General features: G+C 34.4%; 2 protein-coding genes across 3 annotated transcripts in view; one reads left to right on the top strand and one right to left on the bottom strand.

Annotated features, from left to right (window-relative positions):
- The window catches only part of LOC128212477 (uncharacterized), a 31,234-nt gene extending 30,988 nt beyond the window's left edge, over positions 1 to 246 (bottom strand). The window contains exon 1 of the mRNA XM_052917959.1: positions 76 to 246. Within this exon, the coding sequence (XP_052773919.1) occupies positions 76 to 178 (103 nt within the window). The 5' untranslated portion in view covers positions 179 to 246. The remainder of the gene's footprint in view (positions 1 to 75) is intronic.
- Positions 247 to 5,675: 5,429 nt separating this feature from the next.
- Positions 5,676 to 24,735, top strand: part of LOC128212382 (uncharacterized) — a 31,132-nt gene continuing 12,072 nt past the window's right edge. The window contains exons 1-17 of one of the 2 annotated variants that reach the window (XM_052917817.1): positions 5,676 to 5,700; positions 6,067 to 6,265; positions 6,621 to 6,706; positions 7,002 to 7,118; positions 7,930 to 8,163; positions 8,681 to 8,801; positions 9,393 to 9,503; positions 10,179 to 10,350; positions 11,195 to 12,393; positions 13,082 to 13,152; positions 15,152 to 15,388; positions 15,742 to 16,218; positions 16,937 to 17,120; positions 18,402 to 18,591; positions 19,391 to 19,566; positions 20,074 to 20,558; positions 21,639 to 21,759. In XM_052917817.1, the coding sequence (XP_052773777.1) occupies positions 6,163 to 6,265; positions 6,621 to 6,706; positions 7,002 to 7,118; positions 7,930 to 8,163; positions 8,681 to 8,801; positions 9,393 to 9,503; positions 10,179 to 10,350; positions 11,195 to 12,393; positions 13,082 to 13,152; positions 15,152 to 15,388; positions 15,742 to 16,218; positions 16,937 to 17,120; positions 18,402 to 18,591; positions 19,391 to 19,566; positions 20,074 to 20,558; positions 21,639 to 21,759 (4,084 nt within the window). In that variant the 5' untranslated portion in view covers positions 5,676 to 5,700; positions 6,067 to 6,162. The other variant, XM_052917818.1, reaches the window with a different exon arrangement.

The raw sequence follows: 24,735 nt of genomic DNA, 5'->3' as shown, positions 1-24,735 counted from the left end.
CAAATTCAAAGAAATGTCTTAACAGCATAAATGTAATGTGTACTTTATTTTTACAATGCAAGTACATGACTGTACCTGTGAATGTGGAGCTGAGAAACACCCTGACAACCGTGGACTCCAGTTCTGGCAGATTTGCCAGTGTACCAGAAAAAACTCTCTCTGTGATGTCTGGCTCCATCTTGGAGAATCACAACCCACTCTACTATTCTGTTGATAATTTCTTAATGCATTCTAACACTGCTTGAAAATGTGTCCATAGTCAGTCACCATGCACCTACAGTAATAAAAGTCAATAGTTTGATTTAAACTTGTTGAAGTCATAACTTAGATGACAACACGTATACCCCATCAGTGTTACACTAAAAATTGAAACTATCTATGCATGTTAAACATTTTCATTTAAGCATTGTTGTTGTACTAAGGATGAAATGTTATTCAATAGCTATTCAACTACATGTGTATACATGTTCATTCATTAGGCCATTCTTATAGTATAGTAACAGGGATTTAGTAAAGTATCATTCTCAATCTTAAATATATAGAGGATATTTGTTTATTTCAGTGCAAGATAGTATTTTATTTCACGAGTGTCATAGAGAAACATATATTCATGAGTGGCGAAGTGATCTTACACTGAAATAAAAAAAATTTTTGTTTGTTTTATGCTTGTTTTCAGAGTTTTGTAATATTTTAATTTATTTTCTTAATAACCCCCTTTTCTGAAAAGTGTGTTATTTACGCCACTACCCGTGGGACACCCCTCAGGCAAAATTATAGCAGGTGATGTAAACTGTCAGTTTTCTATTTCTGGTTTGTTGAGAACAAGTTCTCTGATATTCTTTTTTTAATTTATTATTCGCCCGTTTTTTATGAACAATTATCAATAAGTTTGAGAATGCTACTTTAGGTTAATAATTTGTTTATGTCTGAGTATTGCAAATTATTGATAGTCATTATGCTTTGAATTTAGTCCAATACATACAATCAGATGACTGTAAAATCTATAATAATATTCTTTCCGCAACTGATCAACAACAGCTTCAGGAAGATATTGACCGTTTATGTCAGTGGAGTAAGGACTGGTTACTGAAATTTAATATTAAGAAATGTAAAATTGTGTCATTTGGTAATGAAAAATTTTACAATGACTATAACATGATAGATGAGAATGGAAATGTTCACAAACTTGTAAGGGATTTTTCTGAAAAAGACCTGGGTGTGCTCTTCACAAATAATTTGAATTTTGAAACCCACATTAATAATACAGTCAACAAAGTAAACAAAATCATTGGGCTTATTAGAAGGAAATTCACCTTCATGGACAAATCCTTGTTCTTAACATTGTACAAGTCTCTTGTTCGTTCCCACTTGGACTATGGAAATTTAATATACTTCCCATACACGAAGAAATGTAAGCAAGTTCTGGAGAATGCGCAACGTAGAGCCACAAGACTAATACCTGAATTTCGTGGACTTTCCTATCAAGAACGATTGAAAGAACTGAATCTCCCAACATTGGACTACCGTAGAAAAAGATTTGACATGACAAGTTTTCAAAATTATTCACGAAGTTGATGACATCAATGCAAGTGTATTTTTCAATTTTGCGGACAATAGTGGAACAAGAGGTCACTGTTTGAAGCTTGCAATGCCTAAAGCTCACAAGTCTATTCGATTAAATTCTTTTGGACATCGTACTATATCCATTTGGAACGGCCTTCCACATAATATTGTTACATGCAGCACCGTGAACAGTTTTAAATCACAGCTGGATAAGTTATGGGCACACAAACGTTTTGATCTAAGTGATGTGTATTAATTTCATCAGCAAACAATCAGACTGGAGTAAATTTCAATATTTTCATTGATAAACAAAATCAGATCGGAGTGGAGATTTGCATAGAAGTAGTCTAAAGGGATCAACTAGCCTAAAGGGCTAAACATTTCCCTAGAAGACACAAGGTAGACACAAGGTAGGTAGGTAGAAAGAAATAATACTGTACATAAATATCACAGATTAGTATATTTTCTGCTGGATTAGATCTTAGACTTCTAGCCTTACGTTCTTAACTTCAAAGTGAGTGATTTTTCTTCAGAGAAACATGACTTGTTATTTTTATACTACTTAAATTTAATTCATTTCTTAGGAAAAAATTGGTCAAAAAAATAAATATTTCTCAAGAAATAGAAATAGTTAAAGACAAACTGTATTTATAGTTCAGTATTTTTGAGAATCAGACCTGCTTAAGAAAACAAAATTGCATGACATGTGACAACATTGTATTTAATTGCAATTTAATGATTTGTTTACCTTGGTTATTTATTATATTTGTGAAACTGGAAATGTTGTCTCGTGAAAATTGCATTAGCGAAAAGTCCATTCGGAGCTCCTCGGCCAAACGTTTTTGAAAAAATGGCCGAGGAGTTCCGAATGCGAAAAGTCTCCTGAACGAAACACTTTAAATGTCCAAATAGTTTCCGTTACGTTTTCAGTATATCGCTCTCTAGATTTTTCGCCGAGTACTTATGTGATGAGATATGAGTGTATTTATTTAATAAAAGTTTATTGCATGAATGCAAATGCAATGTGACAATCAATACAACCTAAACAGGTTTACATAGAATTTGAAAAAAATAATTAATTACTAAACATGCAAAGTGATTGGCCCAGGGGTTATACCAACATCGGTTACGGCCCCCTCCCAAGGCATCAAATTAGTTACCAAGCAAAGGTGTTTTTTTTAAAGTCAGATAGTAATGTTAATATCAAAGTTTATTGTTTATCTGCTTATCTATTCAACATGTAATGTATTTTAAGTTAAAGATGTGAGAAAAGGAATTATTAAAAGAAAAGAGAGGTATTGACTAAGGCAACTGTTTACTTTAAACGATTGGTATTTTTTATGAATCATTGAACTTCTCTGAAGAAACAGACATTTAAATCGTCGGAAAAGCTAATAAGACCGAAATGTGATTTAGAAGAGCTAAATGGGTGGAATTGTATTGTGGTTCTAAAAAGAGTTATTCCTTGCTCTGTGAATAAATAGTGCACAGCGAAAGAAGAAATGTTCAACATGTTCGATCACTTAACAATGTGTACATAACGGCGAGTCTCCAACGTGATTGTAAAACAAGTCGGAATTTTAATCACTACATTTGTATGTATGTATGTATTTCTTTAGACCTTGCGGTCAAGGATTACCCGTGAAAGTGCAAACACTTATTTTCAACGGGGTCCTTTGTTTTTGCTGAAGAGCCAGCACGTGGAAGAGATAGTGTTGGGATGCAAGGAAGTCCGGGTGCGATACCCTAGCTCTGTTTCAAAGAGAGCCCTTGATTCTTTTACGTGCTCGGTGTAAAGCACCGATACACTGGGTACAACTTTCCTGGATTAAATCAGTACTGAGTACACCACTTTTCAAAGCACTACCCTTTAAATACCAAGCGCCAGGCAAGGGAGCTACTTGTACCAACTTTTAATGTCTTTCGGTATGACGCGGCCAGGAATCGAATCCACGACCTCCCGCTCCGTAGGCGGACGCCTTAACCACTGGGCCGCGGGGATGGTAATTTCTTCTTAGTTGTTTCTTAGTCTCGCATGATATACAGAAAAACGACTTTCCCCGCAAAGATAAAAAACGGCACAGCGGTTTGTTTGAATTTATTTTTTAACTTTCGTTTGAAGCTCGAAAGAGTTAGTGATTGCCTTATAATAATATCAAGCGAATTTCATAATAACAAGGACGAGGGTGACGTTGGCTATTTGTATATTTCTTTACGTCAAATCATTGTTACAAAATTTTCATTGTTTCTCAAAGTATTAGGATTAGAATCGTTCATGATAGGTTGAAAAGGTTCTGTTAAGTGCGTAGGCAATTCACGGTGAGAATGCTTGTATACTAAAATTAACTTTTGCATTTCTCTTCCGTCAGACAATGAAACCTATCATACTTCCTTATTAGGTCAAGCGATTGACACTAAACGTGTGTGTCCGGTTACAATTCGTGCAGCTTCGTTATGGAGTCTTTCTAATGTTTCCATTTCATATATTGAACAATTATCCCAGACTATTGAGGCGTATTCAAGAACTGGTCATAGGTAAGAACAGTGTACATGGGTTGCCGACGAAATAGTGTCTGTGTCCACACTTAATGTAACTTGAATCTCCGTAGAACACAACATGCGTTCCACCACACACGATAAAAGCAAAAGAGTTTTTATTATCTGATTTTCTCGATTGTTATTAAACATTTTAACAACACTTGAAAAGCTCTGATAATTAAAATACGGGTATTTAACATATATAAACATTAATGCATAGGGTTATTGTTAAATATTCCAAACATAGATATCCTGGAAGTTTCGATAATCAAAGAAATTTTGATTGGTTTATATATCAAATAGAGGCAGAAATTACCGTCGAAAAAAGACTGGAAACATAACGCAAACATTTAATACAAAGGTTTTAGACAGTATTTCTACACTACAAATTTGGCAGCATATATTGCATTTCCAGTGTACTAATGCCTGGACATTTTAACATAAAATCATATATCATTGTTGACAACAAACGTTTTTCCTTCTATCAGTCAGAATTGATGAAACGATTTTAAATGGATGAACTATACCTTATTTCCTCTACTTTGAGTTTTATCCGTTTTTGACTTTAATAGGGAATTTTGTTGGAAAAAAAACTCAATATATGGATCAACATTTATTTTATATTGAAAAGAGGACGTTTAAACAAATCCTTTTTTATTTACCAATTCGATTGGATTCCTTACCCGTGGTGCAGCAGACCGGGGCAGAAGAAACAGGCAAACGGAACAGATTTCGTCAGAAACTAATTATTCAGTTCGATTCATTATAAGTATCTATCATGTGTTTCCGGTACGGATATAAAAATCCGACCCGAGGGCACGTGCGTAAGCCGGTAACGAGGCTTGCCGAGTTACTGGTCACGCAACGTGCCCGAGGGTCGGATTTTTCCATCCGTACTGGAAACACATGATTGATATTTTTTCTTGCATATCTAAATTTACCAAATTGTGGAAAAAATGACGTTGAAAACGAACTTTTGTACAATTACACCAAAAAGCGCGTGCGACGTTGTTTACTGACGTCATAGAGCGCAGTAATTTTGAATAACTAAAAATAGCGTTTTAAACGATAATTTATTTTCAATTTTAATTAAAAGTCTGGCAAACAGATATATATTTGATTGCGCTGTATTCAAATGGCATAATATATTTTTCATAAACCATACAATAAATGAAATAAGAAGTGGGGGTATGTAAGATGGGTTTTTCCAGCACTGGTCACATGACCAGAAACACACGTCCGGTATGCAAGAATAGTAACTGATGAAACATCAAGAGCGATATTCACGGTTAAAAGTACACCACCAATCGCTGAGCTAATTAAAATGCCAGTATACAGCCGAGAAAGTTCAGTAAAACCTGGGACGGTCGGATTAAAAAAATACCAATGTTTGAGTCTTGTTTACATTTACAACCGATGTTTTCAAAAAAACAATTCTTTTAAAATAAGTCAAAGAAAAATAACCAGAAACTCTAAAATAAGAATGTTAAGAATTCTTTTCAGCACAAAATATAAAGCATGTATTAGAAAAACGTAACGGGAATATTTTGGATTTATTTTTGCAGTTTTCACAACAAAAAAATCAATTTGGATTCCAAGGTAAACAAAATCATAATAATACTGTTTTATCACATTTAATAGCATGTCATGCGATTTCGTATGCAAAATAAGGTTTGATACGCATACTTCTCATAAAAAATATCACACTGTAGTTTTTTGTAGATCATCTTAAATGATACAGCAAAATGTTGAGATTGTTTTTTTCTAATGCAACCAAATTTAGGATGGACATAACCAAAGTTCCAGTACTGCAGAAAATATTTAATCTCTGAGTTACTCATATATTTTTTCTTTCTTATGGCTGGTATTGAACTGAATTCAAAGAGTAACCACTATAAATTATGTCCATTTGTCAACTTAGGAAATTTAAATTTTAAATCACACTATTGACTTTTATTATTGTAGGTAAATGGTGACTGGCTATGGACACATTCTTCAACAGCATAAGAATGTATGAAGAAGTTTGAAACATAACGGCTGAGTTGGTTTTCATTCTATAAGATGGAGCCAGACATCACAGAGAGAGTGTTCTCTGGTACACTGGCAAATCTGCCAGAACTGGAGTCCACAGTTGTCAGGGTGTTTCTTAGTTCCACATTCACAGGTATATATACTAACATTGTGAAAAAAGTACACATTACATATATATGCTGTCCAAATATTCATTTGAATTGTGACAGTCTTGACAATTAAGTTTGCTGATAATATTCCGATTGATTTTGTTAGATCAAAGTTTAAAATTGTGTTTGCTGAATTTTGTCTTCAGACTTAAAACTACCTGTCACTACCAAAAAGTAGTTTCTGATTACCTTATGTTTTTTTCTTTTGCATAAAAAACTCTTTTGAAGTTTAGTAAGTTGAAAATTTACATTACAGTTAGTTCAGTGTCCATAAAAAATAGTGATAGTGAGATCACTAGTTGAATACTTTGTGTTAAGTTTCCCTTTTTTCCTGAACAGATTTTCAGATGGAAAGAAACTGGGTGATGAAGCATGCTGTACCTATTCTCCGGAAGTTTTGCCAAGAGAGAGGCCTAGACTTTCAAGTAAGAACCAATCCCAAATATTTACATAAACCTACCGGTAAGTTTTTTGTATAGAGAAAACTTATTATTTTGTTTTGATCATTAAGTTCAATTAAGTTAAACATAAGTTACAAAATAGTGCATTCAATTTAAAAACAAAAATGCATCAACTTATATTGTGCCCCTTTAAGTATACATTTATTATTTCAGACAACTCTACATTATTTGTACTGGTATCTTAAGCATTTCAGCTGTCTTCATTATCATTGTAAAATTGTTTTAGTATATCAAACCAAATCTGTTTTGCCATGTTTAGATAGCTGACATGCGGTGGGGTGTCCGCGAAGATGCAACCGATGATCACCGAACCACCGAACTGTGTCTTCATGAGATAACCAACTGCCAGAGGGTGTCAAGGGGACCCAACTTTGTGGTCGGTATTGTCAATTTAGATATCAATACAGTGGTCTAAATTACCACATGCCTGTAAGCCCTGCATTTGTAAAATGCTTTTCGGGCTTACTCAAATTCTGGGTTTTATACAGCAGGGTTTGTTCAAAAATGTACTGCCAAGCACTAGTATATGCCTTGGGGCTTGTTCATCCAAAGGAATTATTTCAATGACTGTTAATTGAGAGTGTGATGGATTCACACGGTTTTGATATACCGGTAAGTTCAGTCATAATTTACCTGTTATTGAAAGAAAGCAGGTTTAGGTATTGTAATGGGTAGCCTTGGAGGTACCATTAGTATTGGTAGCAGGCAAAAATGTTGGCCATAACTGTACAGATATTAACATGAACTAGGGTCACATGCTAAGGCCAAAAAAATAATCTTTGTTTCTACTAACCAAAAAAAGAAGGGAGGTAGGTACCCTATTTTTGAGATGTTTGTGGAAACAAGGAACTATAAACTGTGAAATTTTAACATGTTCACTCAAAAAATGCTCATTTTTTAGGAAATGATGCAAAAAAATCCTCACTTAGGCAAAAAAATGTACGAAAAATAGGGTTGGTCAAGTTAGTGGAAACAATCAATTATTTTCTTTAAAGCCTAACCAAAACAATATCCACAGTTTTGTAGTAAGTCTCATAGCTCTAGCTCAGATATTTGTCCCTGATGTTAAGCCCATTGATTAACTGAGAGAATGAGACAAGTGCTGGCATATGCTTTACTGGGGAAAGTTGAAAAAATAAAATGATATCTCATAATAATTCTTATTTCTTATATGATTTTTTTTTCAGACATTCCTTGGAGACAAATATGGATTTCGACCCATCCCGTCAGAAATCGAGGCAGCAGAGTTCAAGCTTCTTAAGAACATGGCCATGAAACTTGGCCACGACACCTCGCTATTGCTGACTTGGTACAAATGTGACTACAATAAAGAGCCCACGGTCTACAGCCTTCAGCCAATCAGCTCCCAGTTCCCACATTACTTTGACATGACCCCTGCTAATGCGACACAGAGGCAAAATGTTAGTGTTCAGCTTGTTTCTAAAAATATATATAGAAATATATACAATATTAATGGCCTTCATGAGATTTAATCATATCATTTAAGAATGTATTATATATAAGATTTAGAAATTTAGGAACACATTAATGTCTTAAGATCTCAATGTTTGAACAAAACTTAATGCTTTGTTACTTTTATCCTAATTATAACATACCGTAAACAAGTTTACATCAAAAGAATGAACCCTTTTGAGATATCTATCCAATTATTGTGATATTTCAACGTCCTGTTGTGATGTATCTTAATTTTGTGATATTTCAAAAGTCTGTTGTGATATATCAATATTTGTTAGATAATTCAACACTATGTTGTGATAGTTATTTAAAATTAGTGTGACTTTTCAACTCCCCGTTGTGATAGGTATAACAAAGTGTGATATTTCTAAGTATAATGTTTCGACACCAAATTGTTACAATATCTTAGTGATGTCTACCAAAAAAGTGTGATATTTCAACATTCTGTTGTCATGCTTTCAGGCTCAGCGAGAGTGGTGGTCTACAGTGGACAAACTAACAGCCCTTCTCCGACAATCTGCCACGGCTGTTCACAAGGAGGGCAAACTGAGTGAAAGAGAAAAACATAAATATTTCCAGTCGGGTAAATAAGCATTTTGGTAAATTATGTTTCATCTGAATGTTGATTGAATAAAGCTGGTCCTAAGTCCTGTTTTGGGAAGTGAGGGAATCTATATTTACATTCATAAAGGTTTAAAGCTAGATTATATTATCTTTCAGCGATTGACAATGTTTCTGTATTGGTTGGTATGTTGGATATGAGATTGGTAACTGGTGACCGTGTGATTAACAAAGTTTGTATAAAATGTGTTACTATATATGGCTCTTTTGGAATGTGCCAAAGAAAGAGATCATATTGAAGGTAGCATTTCATGTCGGTGGTGATGGTGGAGTGGTTGATGTATCAGATTATAGATCATTCAGTGGGTTCTGGGTTTGATCCCTACACAGAGCTCTTTTTGAATGATCAGAATGGCAAATGTTACTTTCATGTATAGCCGATTTTAAATCTGTGTTTTATAATTGTCGCTATCAGGGCTTGTTCTTTAGTTATCATTGTAACAAAAAAAATATCTTACATAATAAAATAATCTTTCCATTTATAAGTATATATTGACTTTCAGGTCTGTGTTGCATACAGCCAAAGAATATATGCATATTTCTGTGGTTTCAGTGACAGAGAATGAAGTGTTTCATGGGCTGCTGAATGTTGAAAATCTGAACAACAGAGTTATCTGCTTTGTAAGAACACTGACTGATCTCAACATAAGTGATTACATAGCAGGTGAGATTTGTATTGTGGGCTTTCTATAATTTTAGCTTGTCTGTGTTTGAAGAAAAAGTCAAGGTATTGTGATATGCTTGGTGTCATTGTCGGAGTCAACCTCACAGAGTTAGCATCATTGTCAGTGTCAGCATCGTCATCAGGGTCAGCATTGTTAAGTGTAAGCATTCTCATTAGACTCAGCATTATAGAGTGAGCATTGTCATTGGTGTCAGCATAGTTGTCAGTGTCAGCATCATAGTATCAGCATTGTCTTCAGGGTCAGCATCTTCCTCAGTGTCAGCAACACAAAAGACTTTCAATATATTTTAAGGAAACTCAGTTCACATATCGCCAGAGAGTTTATGCCCCTTGTTTGACCAATAAAAATAGGATTGTTGGCTTTCTCTGCCCAGTTCTGTATTGGAGTTTGTTAGTTTTTTCAAGGAAAAATTCCAGTACCAGACTGTTTATATCATGTGATGCTTTTATATAAGCCTTGACTTACAGACCGTTAAAGATATTCACATGAAACTTGGTACACATCTTTACAATGAAAAGTCACATATGTGTAGCAATGTCCATAACTCTGGTATATGTTATTGTTGAGTTATGCCCCTTTTTCAGTTATGATAAAAGAGCAGTATAATATTCCTATGAAAAGCTAAAAAATTAAAAATCATCATTTTATTTTAGGTCGTTTTACTGATCTCGTGGACAAACAACTTGACAGAGAGGCGGAGGAGTTGAGAGAGAAGGTTCGTCTCCACCATATACCCAGAGTTATGCCCCCTGATCTACTTGTCCGTTATAACGTACCTTGGGATGAGAATGTTGGTGTTGGTACAAGGAACGAGGACCAAGTCAGGTGAGAAATGTGGAAGATAATCTAAGATATCAAGATAGTTTTGCTCGTAGCTACCTAAATTATATTGCTTGTTTCTTGCAAAAAAAAACCTGAATTAGACCCCTTGACCATCTTGTGTATTTTTACACTAAGAAATTAGTCCTGAATTAGACCCCTGTTGATCACTCTGTGTATTTTTGCACTAGTAAATAACTACCTGTACCTGAATTATGCCCCTTATCATCTTGTTTTCTTAAAAGCCCCTTTATCTTCTCGTATGCTTCACTAAACAACTACCTGAATAAGGCCCTTGATCAATTTGTGTATTTCTTGCTCAAGAATACATCTATCTGAATTAAGCCAATTTATATTCTTGTGTATTCTTTGCTCAAGAAAATAACTTACTGAACTAAGCCCCTTGATTTTCTTGCAGTAGTAGATACTAATCATAGTTTATTTAAACTGAGATCTCATATTCTGATACTTGAAATTAAGGAGAGACTTCATTTTGCCATTTAAGAATATATGGCTTGAACAATGTAAATTTTAAATTATAACTTTTTTGCTGTCTCATTTTCCAAGAAAACAGTAGAGGTATTTTGACAGCCTTGGTGTTAGTATTAAAATCATTTTGCCAGTAACAATATGCACATGTATAGCAATGCCCAAAGCTCAGGCTTATAAAAATAACAGAAATGCCCCTTGTTCACCTGAAAAACAACAGCAAAAGATAAGCATTTGCGTTTGCTTTGCAGCAATCTTTATTCCAATTATCAGTACAGGAATTTATCATAATAAAAAGATATAATTTTAGTAACTTTTAAGAAGTCAGTAATTTTTTACAGCGTTTCCTTCTCTTTTACAGCTACCTCCATCAGTTTAGTGTAGACTTTCTAGCCACGATGGAGAAACTGATTGACTTTGACCTTAGAGAGTCATTGTCCGCTCGGCACAGAACGCCACTCTTTGAGGAAGTGGTACACCATCTACACTTTGCCAGGTCCAAATGTGAAACATTCTGTGGCCGTGAGGACCTTATACAGAAAGTACGAGAGAAGGCCCAAGAAATTTTTCAGGTTGAAAGTGGTGATGGAGTCGAAGAGACAAATGATGATCATGATGGTGTGATGGATGACTTCGAAGAAGAACAGAAACAGGTTAAGATGGAGCAAGATGGTCTTGCAGCATCTTTAGCAGGAATGGGCACAAAGTATGTTGCTGGTGACAAGTTTAGTGACCTAGAGTCAGATCCAGCCTTTAATCCAAAGGTTGTGCAGTTAAAAATACAACCACATGCTGAATTCTGCAGGCCTGTTATTGTTGTAGGCAAATCTGGATCTGGAAAAACGGCATTGATGGCGAAATTGGCTGAGGTTTCTCAGTCTTGGTATGCAAGTAAGAATCCAGTTTTCATGGTTCGATTCCTCGGCACCTCAACAATGTCTACGGCCATAAGAGAGGTTCTGTTTGGCTTGTGTGAGCAAATTTGGCAGGTCTACAAAATTCAAAGACCCTCGGGCATAGATTTTGATGCAGATTACCAATATCTCACAAAGTACTTTGCAGCGCTGTTATGGAAAATTGATGTCATGGAAAAGCCTCTGACCATTGTCCTTGATTCTGTAGATCAGTTAAATCAGACAGACCATGCTCACATGCTAAACTGGCTGCCACAAAAACTTCCAAAGAATGTCACATTTCTGATCTCTCTTGTTACTGACAGAACAGACTGCTTCAGAAACTTACAACAGGTTTTTCCATTCAGTGAAAGATTCATTGAAATGAATAAGTTTCAAAACGATGTTGCCTCTGATGTCATTATAATGATGAACAAAAAGTACAGCCGACATTTATCGAAGAAACAGAAAAATATGATTCTGGACCAGTTTGCCTATTGTAGTCAACCATTGTACCTCAAACTGCTTGTTGACATGTCGTTGTCATGGAGATCTTACACAGATGTGAACCAGTCGTTGCTAGGGGCAACTATCAAGGAAGCTATCAACCACCTGTTTGACAATCTAGAGAAAAATCATGGAGAAATATTGGTGCAGAGGGGAATAGGTACATTTATTTTATATTTTGTCTCATAAGTGTAGAGTCAGATAGCAACATTCAATTATTGCTTTTGTGGATTGTTGTCACTTTCAATTTGGCAAAAGAGTGTTTGTTACTTGCATTTGAAATTAAATTATTTAGGACCATTTTTTATGGTTAATTGACACAAGCTCTAAGTCTCATTGAGGTTATGTGAATTTTGGATGCTCTGTGACCCCAATATCATTTTTATATTATTTGAAATGGCTTTCATTTGAAGAAATAGTGCATGTAAATTTATTCCAAACATTTTGTTATAGAAGTTCTTTGGTCTCGAAGTTTTGCAAAATTTTCGAAAGCCATTTGCAAACGATATAAATTGAAATAAAGATCAAAAATCACAAAAGCAATAATTTTATTAATGGTGAATTTTCTGTCATATGTTTAACACATTTGTTATCAGCAATGTTATATAGTGTCACCAGGCATCCAAATTCAGCATTATTGCCAGGTTACTGGTACTTCTGATACCTTCATTTGTTATTGATATTGCTTTGACGCAAGGTCTAACCAAATCGATTTCAAATGACCAATGATAGAATTGCTTGAAAAGTTCTCACCAGATGACATAAGTAATTGAGATTTTGAGTAGGATTTTTTTTAAATAGTCAAAACTTTTATAAACATATTTTTATTAAATCCTTTGTATCTCCAGGTTACCTGTGTGCAGCCAGGGAGGGTCTGTCCGAGATGGAGTTGGAAGATCTTCTCTCCCTTGATGATGAGGTAAATGATGTTACAATCATACACTCAGTCTAGTAGTCTATAATCAAATGAGCCGCAACAAGCAGATAAAGGTCTAATAGTAAAGATGATGAAAGTCGGAAGTATGATGTAAGTGGCAAGTATAATGTAAGTGGCAAGTATAATGTAAGTGGCAAGTATAATGTAAGTGGCAAGTATTATGTAAGTGGCAAGTATAATGTAAGTGGCAAGTATTATGTAAGTGGCAAGTATAATGTACGCTAAGTGAAAAATATTATGTAAGTGGCAAATATTATGTAAGTGGCAAGTATTATGTAAGTGGCAAGTATTATGTACGCTAAGTGAAAAATATTATGTAAGTGGCAAATATTATGTAAGTGGCAAGTATTATGTACGCTAAGTGAAAAATATTATGTAAGTAGCAAATATTATGTACGGTAAGTGGAAAATATTATGTAAGTGGCAAATATGATGTAAGTGGCAAGTATAATGTACGCTAAGTGAAAAATATTATGTAAGTGGCAAATATTATGTAAGTGGCAAGTATTATGTACGCTTAGTGAAAAATATGATGTAAGTGGCAAGTATTATGTACGGTAAGTGAAAGATATGATGTAAGTGGCAAGTATTATGTACGGTAAGTGAAAAATATGATGTAAGTGGCAAATATTATGTACGGTAAGTGAAAAATATGATGTAAGTGGCAAGTATTATGTAAGTGGCAAGTATAATGTATGCTAAGTGAAAAATATTATGTAAGTGGCAAATATTATGTAAGTGGCAAGTATTATGTACGCTAAGTGAAAAATATGATGTAAGTGGCAAGTATTATGTACGGTAAGTGAAAAATATGATGTAAGTGGCAAGTATTATGTACGGTAAGTGAAAAACATGATGTAAGTGGCAAGTATTATGTATGGTAAGTGAAAAATATGATGTAAGTGGCAAGTATTATGTACGGTAAGTGAAAAATATGATGTAAGTGGCAAGTATTATGTACGGTAAGTGAAAAATATGATGTAAGTGGCAAGTATTGTGTACGGTAAGTGAAAAATATGATGTAAGTGGCAAGTATTGTGTATGGTAAGTGAAAAATATGATGTAAGTGGCAAGTATTGTGTACGGTAAGTGAAAAATATGATGTAAGTGGCAAGTATTGTGTACGGTAAGTGAAAAATATGATGGAAGTGGCAAGTATTATGTACGGTAAGTGAAAAATATGATGTAAGTGGCAAGTATTATGTACGGTAAGTGAAAAATATGATGTAAGTGGCAAGTATTATGTACGGTAAGTGAAAAATATGAAGTATGATGTTAGTGGGAAATATGATGTTAGTGGGAAGTATGATGTTAGTGGGAAGTATGATGTTAGTGGGAAGTATGATGTTAGTGAGAAGTATGATGTTAGTGGGAAATATGATGCTAGTGGGAAATATGATGTTAGTGTGAAGTATGATGTTAGTGGAAAATATGATGTACGTGGGAAATATGATGTACAGTAAGTGGGAAATATGATGTTAGTGGAAAATATGATGTTAGTGGGAAATATGATGTAAGTGGGAAATATGATATAAGTGGGAAGTATGATGTACAGTAAGTGGGAAATATGATGTTAGTGGGAAATATGATGTAAGTGGGAAATATGATTTTAGTGGGAAATATGATGTAAGTGGGAGATATTATGTAAGTGGAAAATATGATGTAAGTAAAGTGGAAAATACTATGTAAGTGGGAATTGTGAGATATTTTGGAAATATGACATACCAGGGTAAGTGGAAAAAGATGACGTAAGTGGGAAAATATTACGTGAGTGGCAATTTTGACATAAGCGGAAAATATGACATAAGACGTAAGGGGGAAATATAATGTCTTAGTTTCCTCTCTTCCCTGTAAATACAGTGGTGACTTACATTGTCTGCATGAAAAAGTTTTGGCCATAACTTTAAAACCATTCAAGATATTCTACATACAACTTAAAAATCATTTCACCAGTTCTCAGATTTTGAAAATATGTTTGCAGGTCTTACAGGACACCTACATCTACCACCTTCCTCCCGACCCAGAAGTGATTCGCCTTCCACCTTTGTTATGGAAACGCATACAGTACGACATCGCTGAGTATGTCGTCGAGCGTCAGTCCGGTGGTAAGAAGGTGATTGGCTGGTACCATCGCCAGTTCAGTGAGACAGCGCGGGAGAGGTACCTACACAAGGGCATTAGGAAGATGCTGCACACCTCTCTTGCAGAATATTTCCAGGTGATTTCTAGAATTGTGTGATGTCAGTTATTGTTGCTCTAGCAGCGTTCCAAAAATGTTTTTTATCTTCCTTTATGTATATTGATTGGCTAGTGACTCTGATGGAAAAGCGTTGAGGCTATCTGTAGTTATTTATTGTCATAAAACAAATCATTCATTTGCAATTTATACAATATTTTATTGTTTTTTAATTCAACTGACTTTAAACCCATTAAACAGCTTGTTGACAGTGGACTTCACAATGGATTTTTTTACTTTAAGGCCACCAGCCTGTGCAATAAACATGTGTGTATTGAAAAATAAACAAAACAAAGACTATAACATATTTCATACATGTATTGTTATCTCTATAGGGCATTTGGAGTGAAAGGTGCAAACCATTGCAGTTGATAAAGGGAAAGAAAGGCAACTACCCTCAGAACCAGAGACAAGTTCCTGCACAGCCAATCAAGCTCAGCGACCATTTGTACAATACAAGAAAACTTAGCGAGCTGTCTCACCATCTTGTACACAGTGAGCAATTTGAAACTGCTCTCAATGAGCTTTTCTGTGACCCTGATTGGCTGTATGCCAAATGCTTGACTACGACGTTGACTTCTTTGATGGAAGATCTAAATATAGCACAAGAAGCATGTGACCAGGCTATAAAAAGAATGAAAGATGAAAAAGAAGCATTTGCCAAAGCAAATGGGAAAGAAAAGGAAGCAAAAGAGGTTGAGGATATGATTGAAAGGAACAAGAAACTATTGGAAGGATTTAGACTGGTTTTCAGGATGATATTACTGGCTGCTGACAGTATCAGAAAGGATCCAGTCAACTTGCCTCTTATGGTAAGTTCTTTGTGTATATAAAGTTAATTGGTCCGTATATCAATGTATTTTGATAAAAAACCAGTTTTTATGACGTCAGCGGTCCATTTTTTTTTTTGGCCGGTCCGGACCTCGCCTATAAAATGGACCGCTGACGTCATATAATATGGACCGCTAACGTCATAAAACAAGTAAGTGCTGCTTGCAATTTTCACAATGATATTTTTTTCGCAAGTAAACATTATTAGATTTGTTCTATAAAACACATTAAAGGCACTTTAAAATTATTAAATGGTCAAAAAGTGTTCGGTATAATATAAGAAATATAACACACCACTTAGGGCAATATGACATTATAAGGACAGGCCAGTCAACCCCCGAAGGTGAATGGACCTCAGCTAAACACCTTCGGGGGCTGACTTGCCCGGTCCTTATAATGTCATATAACCCTCAGTGGTGTGTATTATTTCTTAAATAACAGCTTATTAACTGGGATGTTTGTGTTCTGTTAAGAAGTTTTGTCCCAACTGAGGTCAGGCTTCTTTAGTAATGCTCTCACAGAGAGAATTCTTCATTGATGATATAACATGGTTTTGAAGCAGTAAGAGATGAAAATTTTATCCCAAATATGATGAGACTTCAGGAGTAACGTCCACATGATGCTAGCTCAGCCATGCCTGACATGATATACAAATAAAACTGTATATATGTATTCAATTTGAATGGGCTTTTTTACCAGGTCTTGTCCCAACTTGGGCCTGACTATTCAGGGAACCCTCAAGTAGAAACGCTTGTTCAGCGATGCTTGACATGGTGCAGGTCCAGCCCCCTTCCTCTCATGGTGCCCAGCAGGGAGTGTGTGAGCAAGCCAGGTGGGATTCAGCTGTACTCCATCAGTATTGATGTGGCCCAACATGATAAAGGTAGGTGCAGAATCTGCGGTTTAATGAGTTCAGTTAAAGGGACTAAGACACCAGATGGTCCTAAAATTAGCAAATACAGTATTTCCTCAAAGCAAGCCTAAAATCATCAATACAAACTAGTATGAGGCCGATAATACATCATTTTACATCATTTAAATAATATTTTATCACTGTCTCAGCTGAGTTTACCTGTTCAAAAATAGCACATACTGGTTTCCCAGTTAAAAGTGTGTGTATATAGCATGTAAGGGTCCGGTGATTAGTACAGATACATATACTGACGCTTTTTTTAAATTAACATGGGATTTACGTAGTTGACAAACCTAGCAAATTCAGTGTTGGATAAATTTGCAAAAACTGCAGAATATACATGTGTCGAAAGCGATGTACATCGGTAAGTAAGATTCAATGCGTTGTACACAAAGATAGTTATTTTATGTATTCCACAATTTTCTTTTTTCTTGCAATGGTATCATCTGGTATGTAGCCCCTTTCACTGTAAATAGGTCAGAATTCGGGAGTTTTTTTTTTATGATAATTGAGGTTCAGAATTGAAACACTAACAAAATATTGATTGTATTGAATGAGTGGCAGTAGGCGGACCTTGAAACACCAACGGAAGTTAAAATTCTTAATGATTATGTCTAGTACTCAATGATTGCATTTCTGCATTTGCTTTGGCTGAAAATGTTAGTTGTATTCTAAATACCTCGCAAAGTTGGGCAAAAGCAAAACATTGCAAAGGAGGATGTCATGGAAAAATGATCATGTTTTGCTGTTAATAGGTAAGAATTTGTGAGGGTTTATTTTTTGAGGATCATTGAGCTATGGAATTTAAAACTTAATTATATATGGATTAATAGATGTTTTCAGATGATTTAATATTTACAGGTATTGAGAATTACAAACCTCTTGAAGTATAACAAACGCAAAACATTGTGAAAAGAGAATGTCATGAAATTTTAACAATCTGCAAGTAAATGTCAGTTAGTACAAAAACTGTGACCTGCCTCAGAAAGTTAACATTTTACCAATAATATCTTGTTGTTGTTTTTCAAACTGTTTTTTTAAGCTGTGGATTTTTGGCAAAATTAAAGTGATGCACGAGCTTTAGTAAAACTATAAACAAATATCTCACATTTTACTTTCCAAAATTCTAGTTTCTATTTGAATTTGTAATAAATTCAGTCTTACATTGATAAAACGGTCAAAATAACAAATCGTTCCCTTCACATCCCATCCAAGTATGTCCTTACATGTAATAAATTGTTCCCTTCCCAGACAAGCGTGACCCTTCCCGCCAGTGTTTATACCTACGTGAGGATTTGGGGCAGCTATATGTGGTTCGACAGAGGTCAGGTGGTCTCAGTGACCAACTGTGTGTGTTTGACCTCCACGATCACGGCTCTTGTATTGCCGAGGAGACAATCGGCCGATATATCAGTGGAATCAGCTTTGTTGGACAAAACAAGTATGTTACTCAGAATTAAATAAAAAAATAATTATGGAACTTTATTTCTAGTGGATTGCATGTACTAGAAGTCAGTTAAACCATTTTTAGTTTTAACATTATATATTTTACAATGATTGTGAAGAAAGTTATGATAACTTATACTAAGTCACTCTTGTTGGCACTCTGTTGTGGGAGAGTGTGGTCTTGTGTTGTTGGGCAAACCGGAATAACCGGAGAAAACCAACTTGTCCGGCTTGGTGACCACTAACCAAACTTACATGTTTCGAGGCTGGGAATCAAATCCAGGTCCCTTGGTGAGAAGTGAGTGCGCTAACCATTGTGCTAACATTGGACAACATAATACCATTGTCCATTAGACAAATTTAAGCTTGACTAATCGAAGAATAAGGAGAGCTTGACTATTCACCCTAGTGTCAGCATCACACCTTCATTGAGGTTTTGCATGTAAGCACATTTAAGTCAATATCCAACTATCCAACCTACTTAATTAATCAAGTTAGATAAATCTATTTTGCAAATAATGCAAATTATGGCCCTTTATTATTTGACGTCAAAATTTTTGTTAAGGTTTTGCCTCTTAGTACACATAGTTAATATCTCAGCGACTTCTTGATGTAATAGTAATACCACTGCTAGCTCATAACCTAGCATTGCCTGTATGCACATGTGTAGCAAGGGCCATAACTCTGGCTAAAATGATTATATAGTTCCAAGATGGATTGATATTACTAGTGTAGCTCTTGTTAATTACTTTGAAGAGCATAGTTACATTATATCAGTTTAATAATCATTCCAGATACCTGTTGTTAGATGCATACATCTCCTCATCCGGCTCTCAAGGCGTATTCAGTTACGATGTGAAAACAGAACATCTGTTATTTGAATCGTCAATGGCGGCCCCAGTGAAATTCACCCATCCAACACAACACATTGCCGTTTCACGATCAGGGACATTCGTTGCTTGTTCAAACGGTAAAAAAGATTGAATACCTGATTGTTTAAAATTGTAAGTTTTGCTCCATTTTTAGAAATCACTTAAAAGCTACACTCTTACAGATTGACATTTTTTACCTTTTCTAGTTTTTGTCTCAGAATTAGCTGATTTGGATATCAATGCATTCAGCGCAGTCATATAAGATAACTTACAATAGAACAGATCTCAACTGTTTGGAAAACTGTCGAAAACTGTATTTTTTTTAAAGCATAAGTAATGCTTTTAGCCTTAAGACATCAATTATGAACAACTGTGATCTGATTTTTTGTCACTAGAAATGTGTACAAAATACAAAATAACAACAAAATTAAAAATTCTCACTATAATAGGACATCTATATGAAGAAATCATTGTTCAACCTGATATGGAGATACTAGTTAGCCAGTTTTCAGGCATTTTGAATAAAATACAAGAAACTATTGTAATCATGGAGTGGTATGTGGTATAAACAAAAATTATAATTGTAGTTTGTTACCTGTTTTCAGACAAAACTGCCTACATCTACCAAATGGAACAAACTCTACAACAAAAACACTCCTTCAATGATCACGAAAACCTTATATCTGTCCTGCTTATCTCCCCTGATGAAACTCTTCTAATTACTGCTGCTGCCTGTGGCAGTTCATGGGATAGATTGGCTGACGAGGTTTTTGTGTATGATCTAAAATCCAAGCAGAAAGTGTTCACTGTACCCGGTATCAATTTCAACTATGGCTCAAGTTTGGTGACAGGTTCAAATATTCTGATTGGTGGAAAAGTAGGGTATGAAGATGAAGGAACACTGTTGGTATACGCATTATCTGAAGGGGAAAAGAAACATGAAATCATTGCAAATACGACTTACGAGGTGGATGCGATGTATTTGCATTCGTCCAATCAGTATGCTTTGACCTGTTTGATGGGGACTTCTGTCACGAATGGGATTGAAACGAAGCACGCTGCTCTTTTGGATATTGCAAATGGCAAAATGGTACGTGATGCGCAACAGATGATACTGGTGTTGGATAATCAACAAAATTCATAATCAATATTCAATCATAATGGACAACCATAGTCAAATATTTGATCATCGAATCAGATATTTCATACTAAATATTGGAATGAAAATATTGTTTATGAATTCTTGATTCTACAATGTATGAATTTATATTTCATCTTCAGATACATCTGATAAATTACTACGCTATGCTTCGTTGTATTCCGCGGGCAATTTGAAAATCTTGTTATCATAAATAATCATTGAGGCAGTTTCATTTTTTCAACAAGATACCAGATGCTTTCCTGTAAAAAAATATTCTAGCGTGGATTTGAACAAGGTCTCCTTTTCTAGTGCATAAAACTTAAAGGACAGCAGTCGCGACCACTCAGCCATGGAGGCTACCGATATTTTTAAAATTAGCCCAACATATTGCAGAGGATTTCATAGAATTGACTTGGATATATGATGTTATGGCTAAACAAAGGATATAATATATATATATTGTATGGTTTTTTTAGTAAAATATGAAAGTGATGGAATTTGATTAAGGATGATTATAATTGATTATCAATGTACGGTAGTTGGTTTCCATGAGACAATTTTTCAATTATATTCAATCATTACCACCAGTAGATTTGCGCCATTAGTAGATGAAACCATTAACAATACTGTTGTCTGCTTAATTGCGCGAGGGATTTACTTCTTCTTGTATTTTTCTATAACATTTTTTTCCCAATTTCAAAATCGGAAAAGGTTTATCAGTGTATAACAGAAGCTATTCGTATCAATTCTGAGCCTCGAAAAAATGGTCACAACATGAATTTGTGAAAGAATTTACTATCGAATGAACATGACTATGTAATACCATCATGTCAGGGTTTAGATATGTTAGAACTCACATAATGTTTGTGCTTTGACCAGATTTTGAGATATGTAAACTAAAAAAAGAACAATGAATTTCAATTTCTAGAGTTGTTCTGGTAATACTTATAAAAAGGGTAACATTATTTATTATTTCCTCCAAACTTCATTATTTTACAACATGAATACCCAAGTGTTCTTCATTTGAAGGTTGGAAAGGCCCCAGATGACCACAACGGGCCGTACAATGCTGCCGCCATATTCGGGAAGGAGGCACTTTACTATGCCACCTGTGTCTGGGATAAGAATGATATTGTTATCTTCTTTGCTGGTATAAACCGACCTTTATCTATGTCGTCTGATGTTATATATCATGCTTTAGCCTATGTCATATGACATCTTGCTACCTTAAAATAGAAATTCTAAGCAACTTTAGCTAGAAACAGCTGTGTGATCTTCATTCACTTTTTAATAATAGAATTTATATTTAAAATAATCAATCCATCATTAATACAAGAAAATGCTGCTGGTAAAGTTTGATTTTAATGGTACAAATTGTTAAATTTTAAAGTTTTCATCAAGAGCTGCTTTTCCTATAGGCATTATGTTTTTTTAAGAATAAAATAATAAAATTGCAGTACATTGTATATCATATTATAATTGCGTCATTGTGATATTCAAAAATGTAATTCATGCAAAAATATAATGATTAATAAAGATGAATTAAAATCTCTGAAATGCACCTACACATCTTTTCATCCTAGTGATGGATGGCTTACCTTAAAGATTTTGAAAAAGTCTACCCGCTTACTTTATGGCCTGCCCCCTTTCGCTAGCCTGGCACAAGGAAGTCCATGTATTACACATCTTAATTGGCCATATACCATTAAAAATATTGGTAACTGGATTATAAAACAGATTTCACTGATCAGATATTCATAGGTCATAGAAAATATAACTCCGCTCAAGATTATGTTCATATTTTATTTATGAACATAATCTGGAGCGGAGTAATATTCCTCAAGATCCAGTTTAGGCATATAAAATATTTCCGCATGTTGAAGTCTCGTGATTAGTACAGTTACATATACCAACACTTTCTTAAATTTACTGGGATTTATGTGGTAGACAGACCGAGTAAATTTGAAATCTTTTTTTCTTGCAATGGTATTTATTTAATTACTATTTTGGGGGGGGGTATGAATTACTGTAATGTCATGTATTAATGATATTGTTCACATTTTAGGAAAAACATGAAAGCCTTTTAATGCTATATTCCAGTTCTGTTTATGATTGCAATGTAAGTACAAAGGAAGTATGGGGTTGATGTTAATAGTGTTTTTACCGGTAACTTGTAGTGATACCGTAAATCTCACAATGAGCGGAATGTTCAGAACATTGTAAAAGTTAACAATGCCCTTAACATCAGCGTTGTTAACTTTGAAATATTTACTGCTCTTTAATGGGCACATGTAAAAGTTAAGTTAACAATGTCCTTAACATCAGCGTTGTTAATTTTGAAATATTTACTGCTCTTTAATGGGCACATGTAAAAGTTAAGTTAACAATGTCCTTAACATCAGCGTTGTTAATTTTGAAATATTTACTGCTCTTTAATGGGCACATGTAAAAGTTAAGTTAACATTGTCCTTAACATCAGCGTTGTTAATTTTGAAATATTTACTGCTCTTTAATGGGCACATGTAAAAGTTAAGTTAACAATGTCCTTAACATCAGCGTTGTTAATTTTGAAATATTTACTGCTCTTTAATGGGCACATGTGAAAGTTAAGTTAACAATGTCCTTAACATCAGCGTTGTTAATTTTGAAATATTTACTGCTCTTTAATGGGCACATGTAAAAGTTAAGTTAACAATGTCCTTAACATCAGCGTTGTTAATTTTGAAATATTTACTGCTCTTTAATGGGCACATGTAAAAGTTAAGTTAACAATGTCCTTAACATCAGCGTTGTTAATTTTGAAATATTTACTGCTCTTTAATGGGCACATGTAAAAGTTAAGTTAACAATGTCCTTAACATCAGCGTTGTTAATTTTGAAATATTTACTGCTCTTTAATGGGCACACGTAAAAGTTAAGTTAACAATGTCCTTAACATCAGCGTTGTTAATTTTGAAATATTTACTGCTCTTTAATGGGCACACGTAAAAGTTAAGTTAACAATGTCCTTAACATCAGCGTTGTTAATTTTGAAATATTTACTGCTCTTTAATGGGCACACGTAAAAGTTAAGTTAACAATGTCCTTAACATCAGCGTTGTTAATTTTGAAATATTTACTGCTCTTTAATGGGCACACGTAAAAGTTAAGTTAACAATGTCCTTAACATCAGCGTTGTTAATTTTGAAATATTTACTGCTTTTTAATGGGCACACGTAAAAGTTAAGTTAACAATGTCCTTAACATCAGCGTTGTTAATTTTGAAATATTTACTGCTCTTTAATGGGCACATGTAAAAGTTAAGTTAACAATGTCCTTAACATCAGCGTTGTTATTTTGAAATATTTACTGCTCTTTAATGGGCACACGTAAAAGTAAAAGTTAACAATGTCCTTAACATCAGCGTTGTTAATTTTGAAATATTTACTGCTCTTTAATGAGCACATGTAAAAGTTAAGTTAACAATGTCCTTAACATCAGCGTTGTTAATTTTGAAATATTTACTGCTCTTTAATGGGCACATGTAAAAGTTAAGTTAACAATGTCCTTAACATCAGCGTTGTTAATTTTGAAATATTTACTGCTCTTTAATGGGCACATGTAAAAGTTAAGTTAACAATGTCCTTAACATCAGCGTTGTTAATTTTGAAATATTTACTGCTCTTTAATGGGCACACTTGTGATCTGCAGTTTTTCTAACAATAGCTGAGACAACTGTTTTATCTTTACCTGTTTAATTTAGGTGTACACGCACATCATCAAAGAATTCACTTTTAAAAGATGTCAATGATCTCATTAATCACATTGATAAATTTAACACTGTTCTGATCAATCTGCCCATTGTGTTGGTAGGTACGGTAGGTGAATTTTACTTAATATTCCTGGAACAATCTTTGTCCCCAGAATTAGAAATAGTAATAAGATTGTTAGTAAAAAAATTCAGTCCTGACACAATTAAGTTTCTTATGATTAGCTTTGAAAACAGTGTTGCTAACATTTACTTATAAAAAGGATTTACTATTGAAAAACATTCACTTCCAAGCATGATTCCTTAGTTGGAATCTAAGAAAATTAAGATCATAATGAGAGGCAAATACTATTATTTGCTTTTATAATGTCTAACAAG

This window comes from Mya arenaria, chromosome 12, assembly GCF_026914265.1.
Source record: "Mya arenaria isolate MELC-2E11 chromosome 12, ASM2691426v1".
Taxonomy (NCBI): domain Eukaryota; kingdom Metazoa; phylum Mollusca; class Bivalvia; order Myida; family Myidae; genus Mya; species Mya arenaria.
Note: the sequence above shows the minus strand (reverse complement) of the source record. Positions and strands in the feature narration are given on the sequence as shown.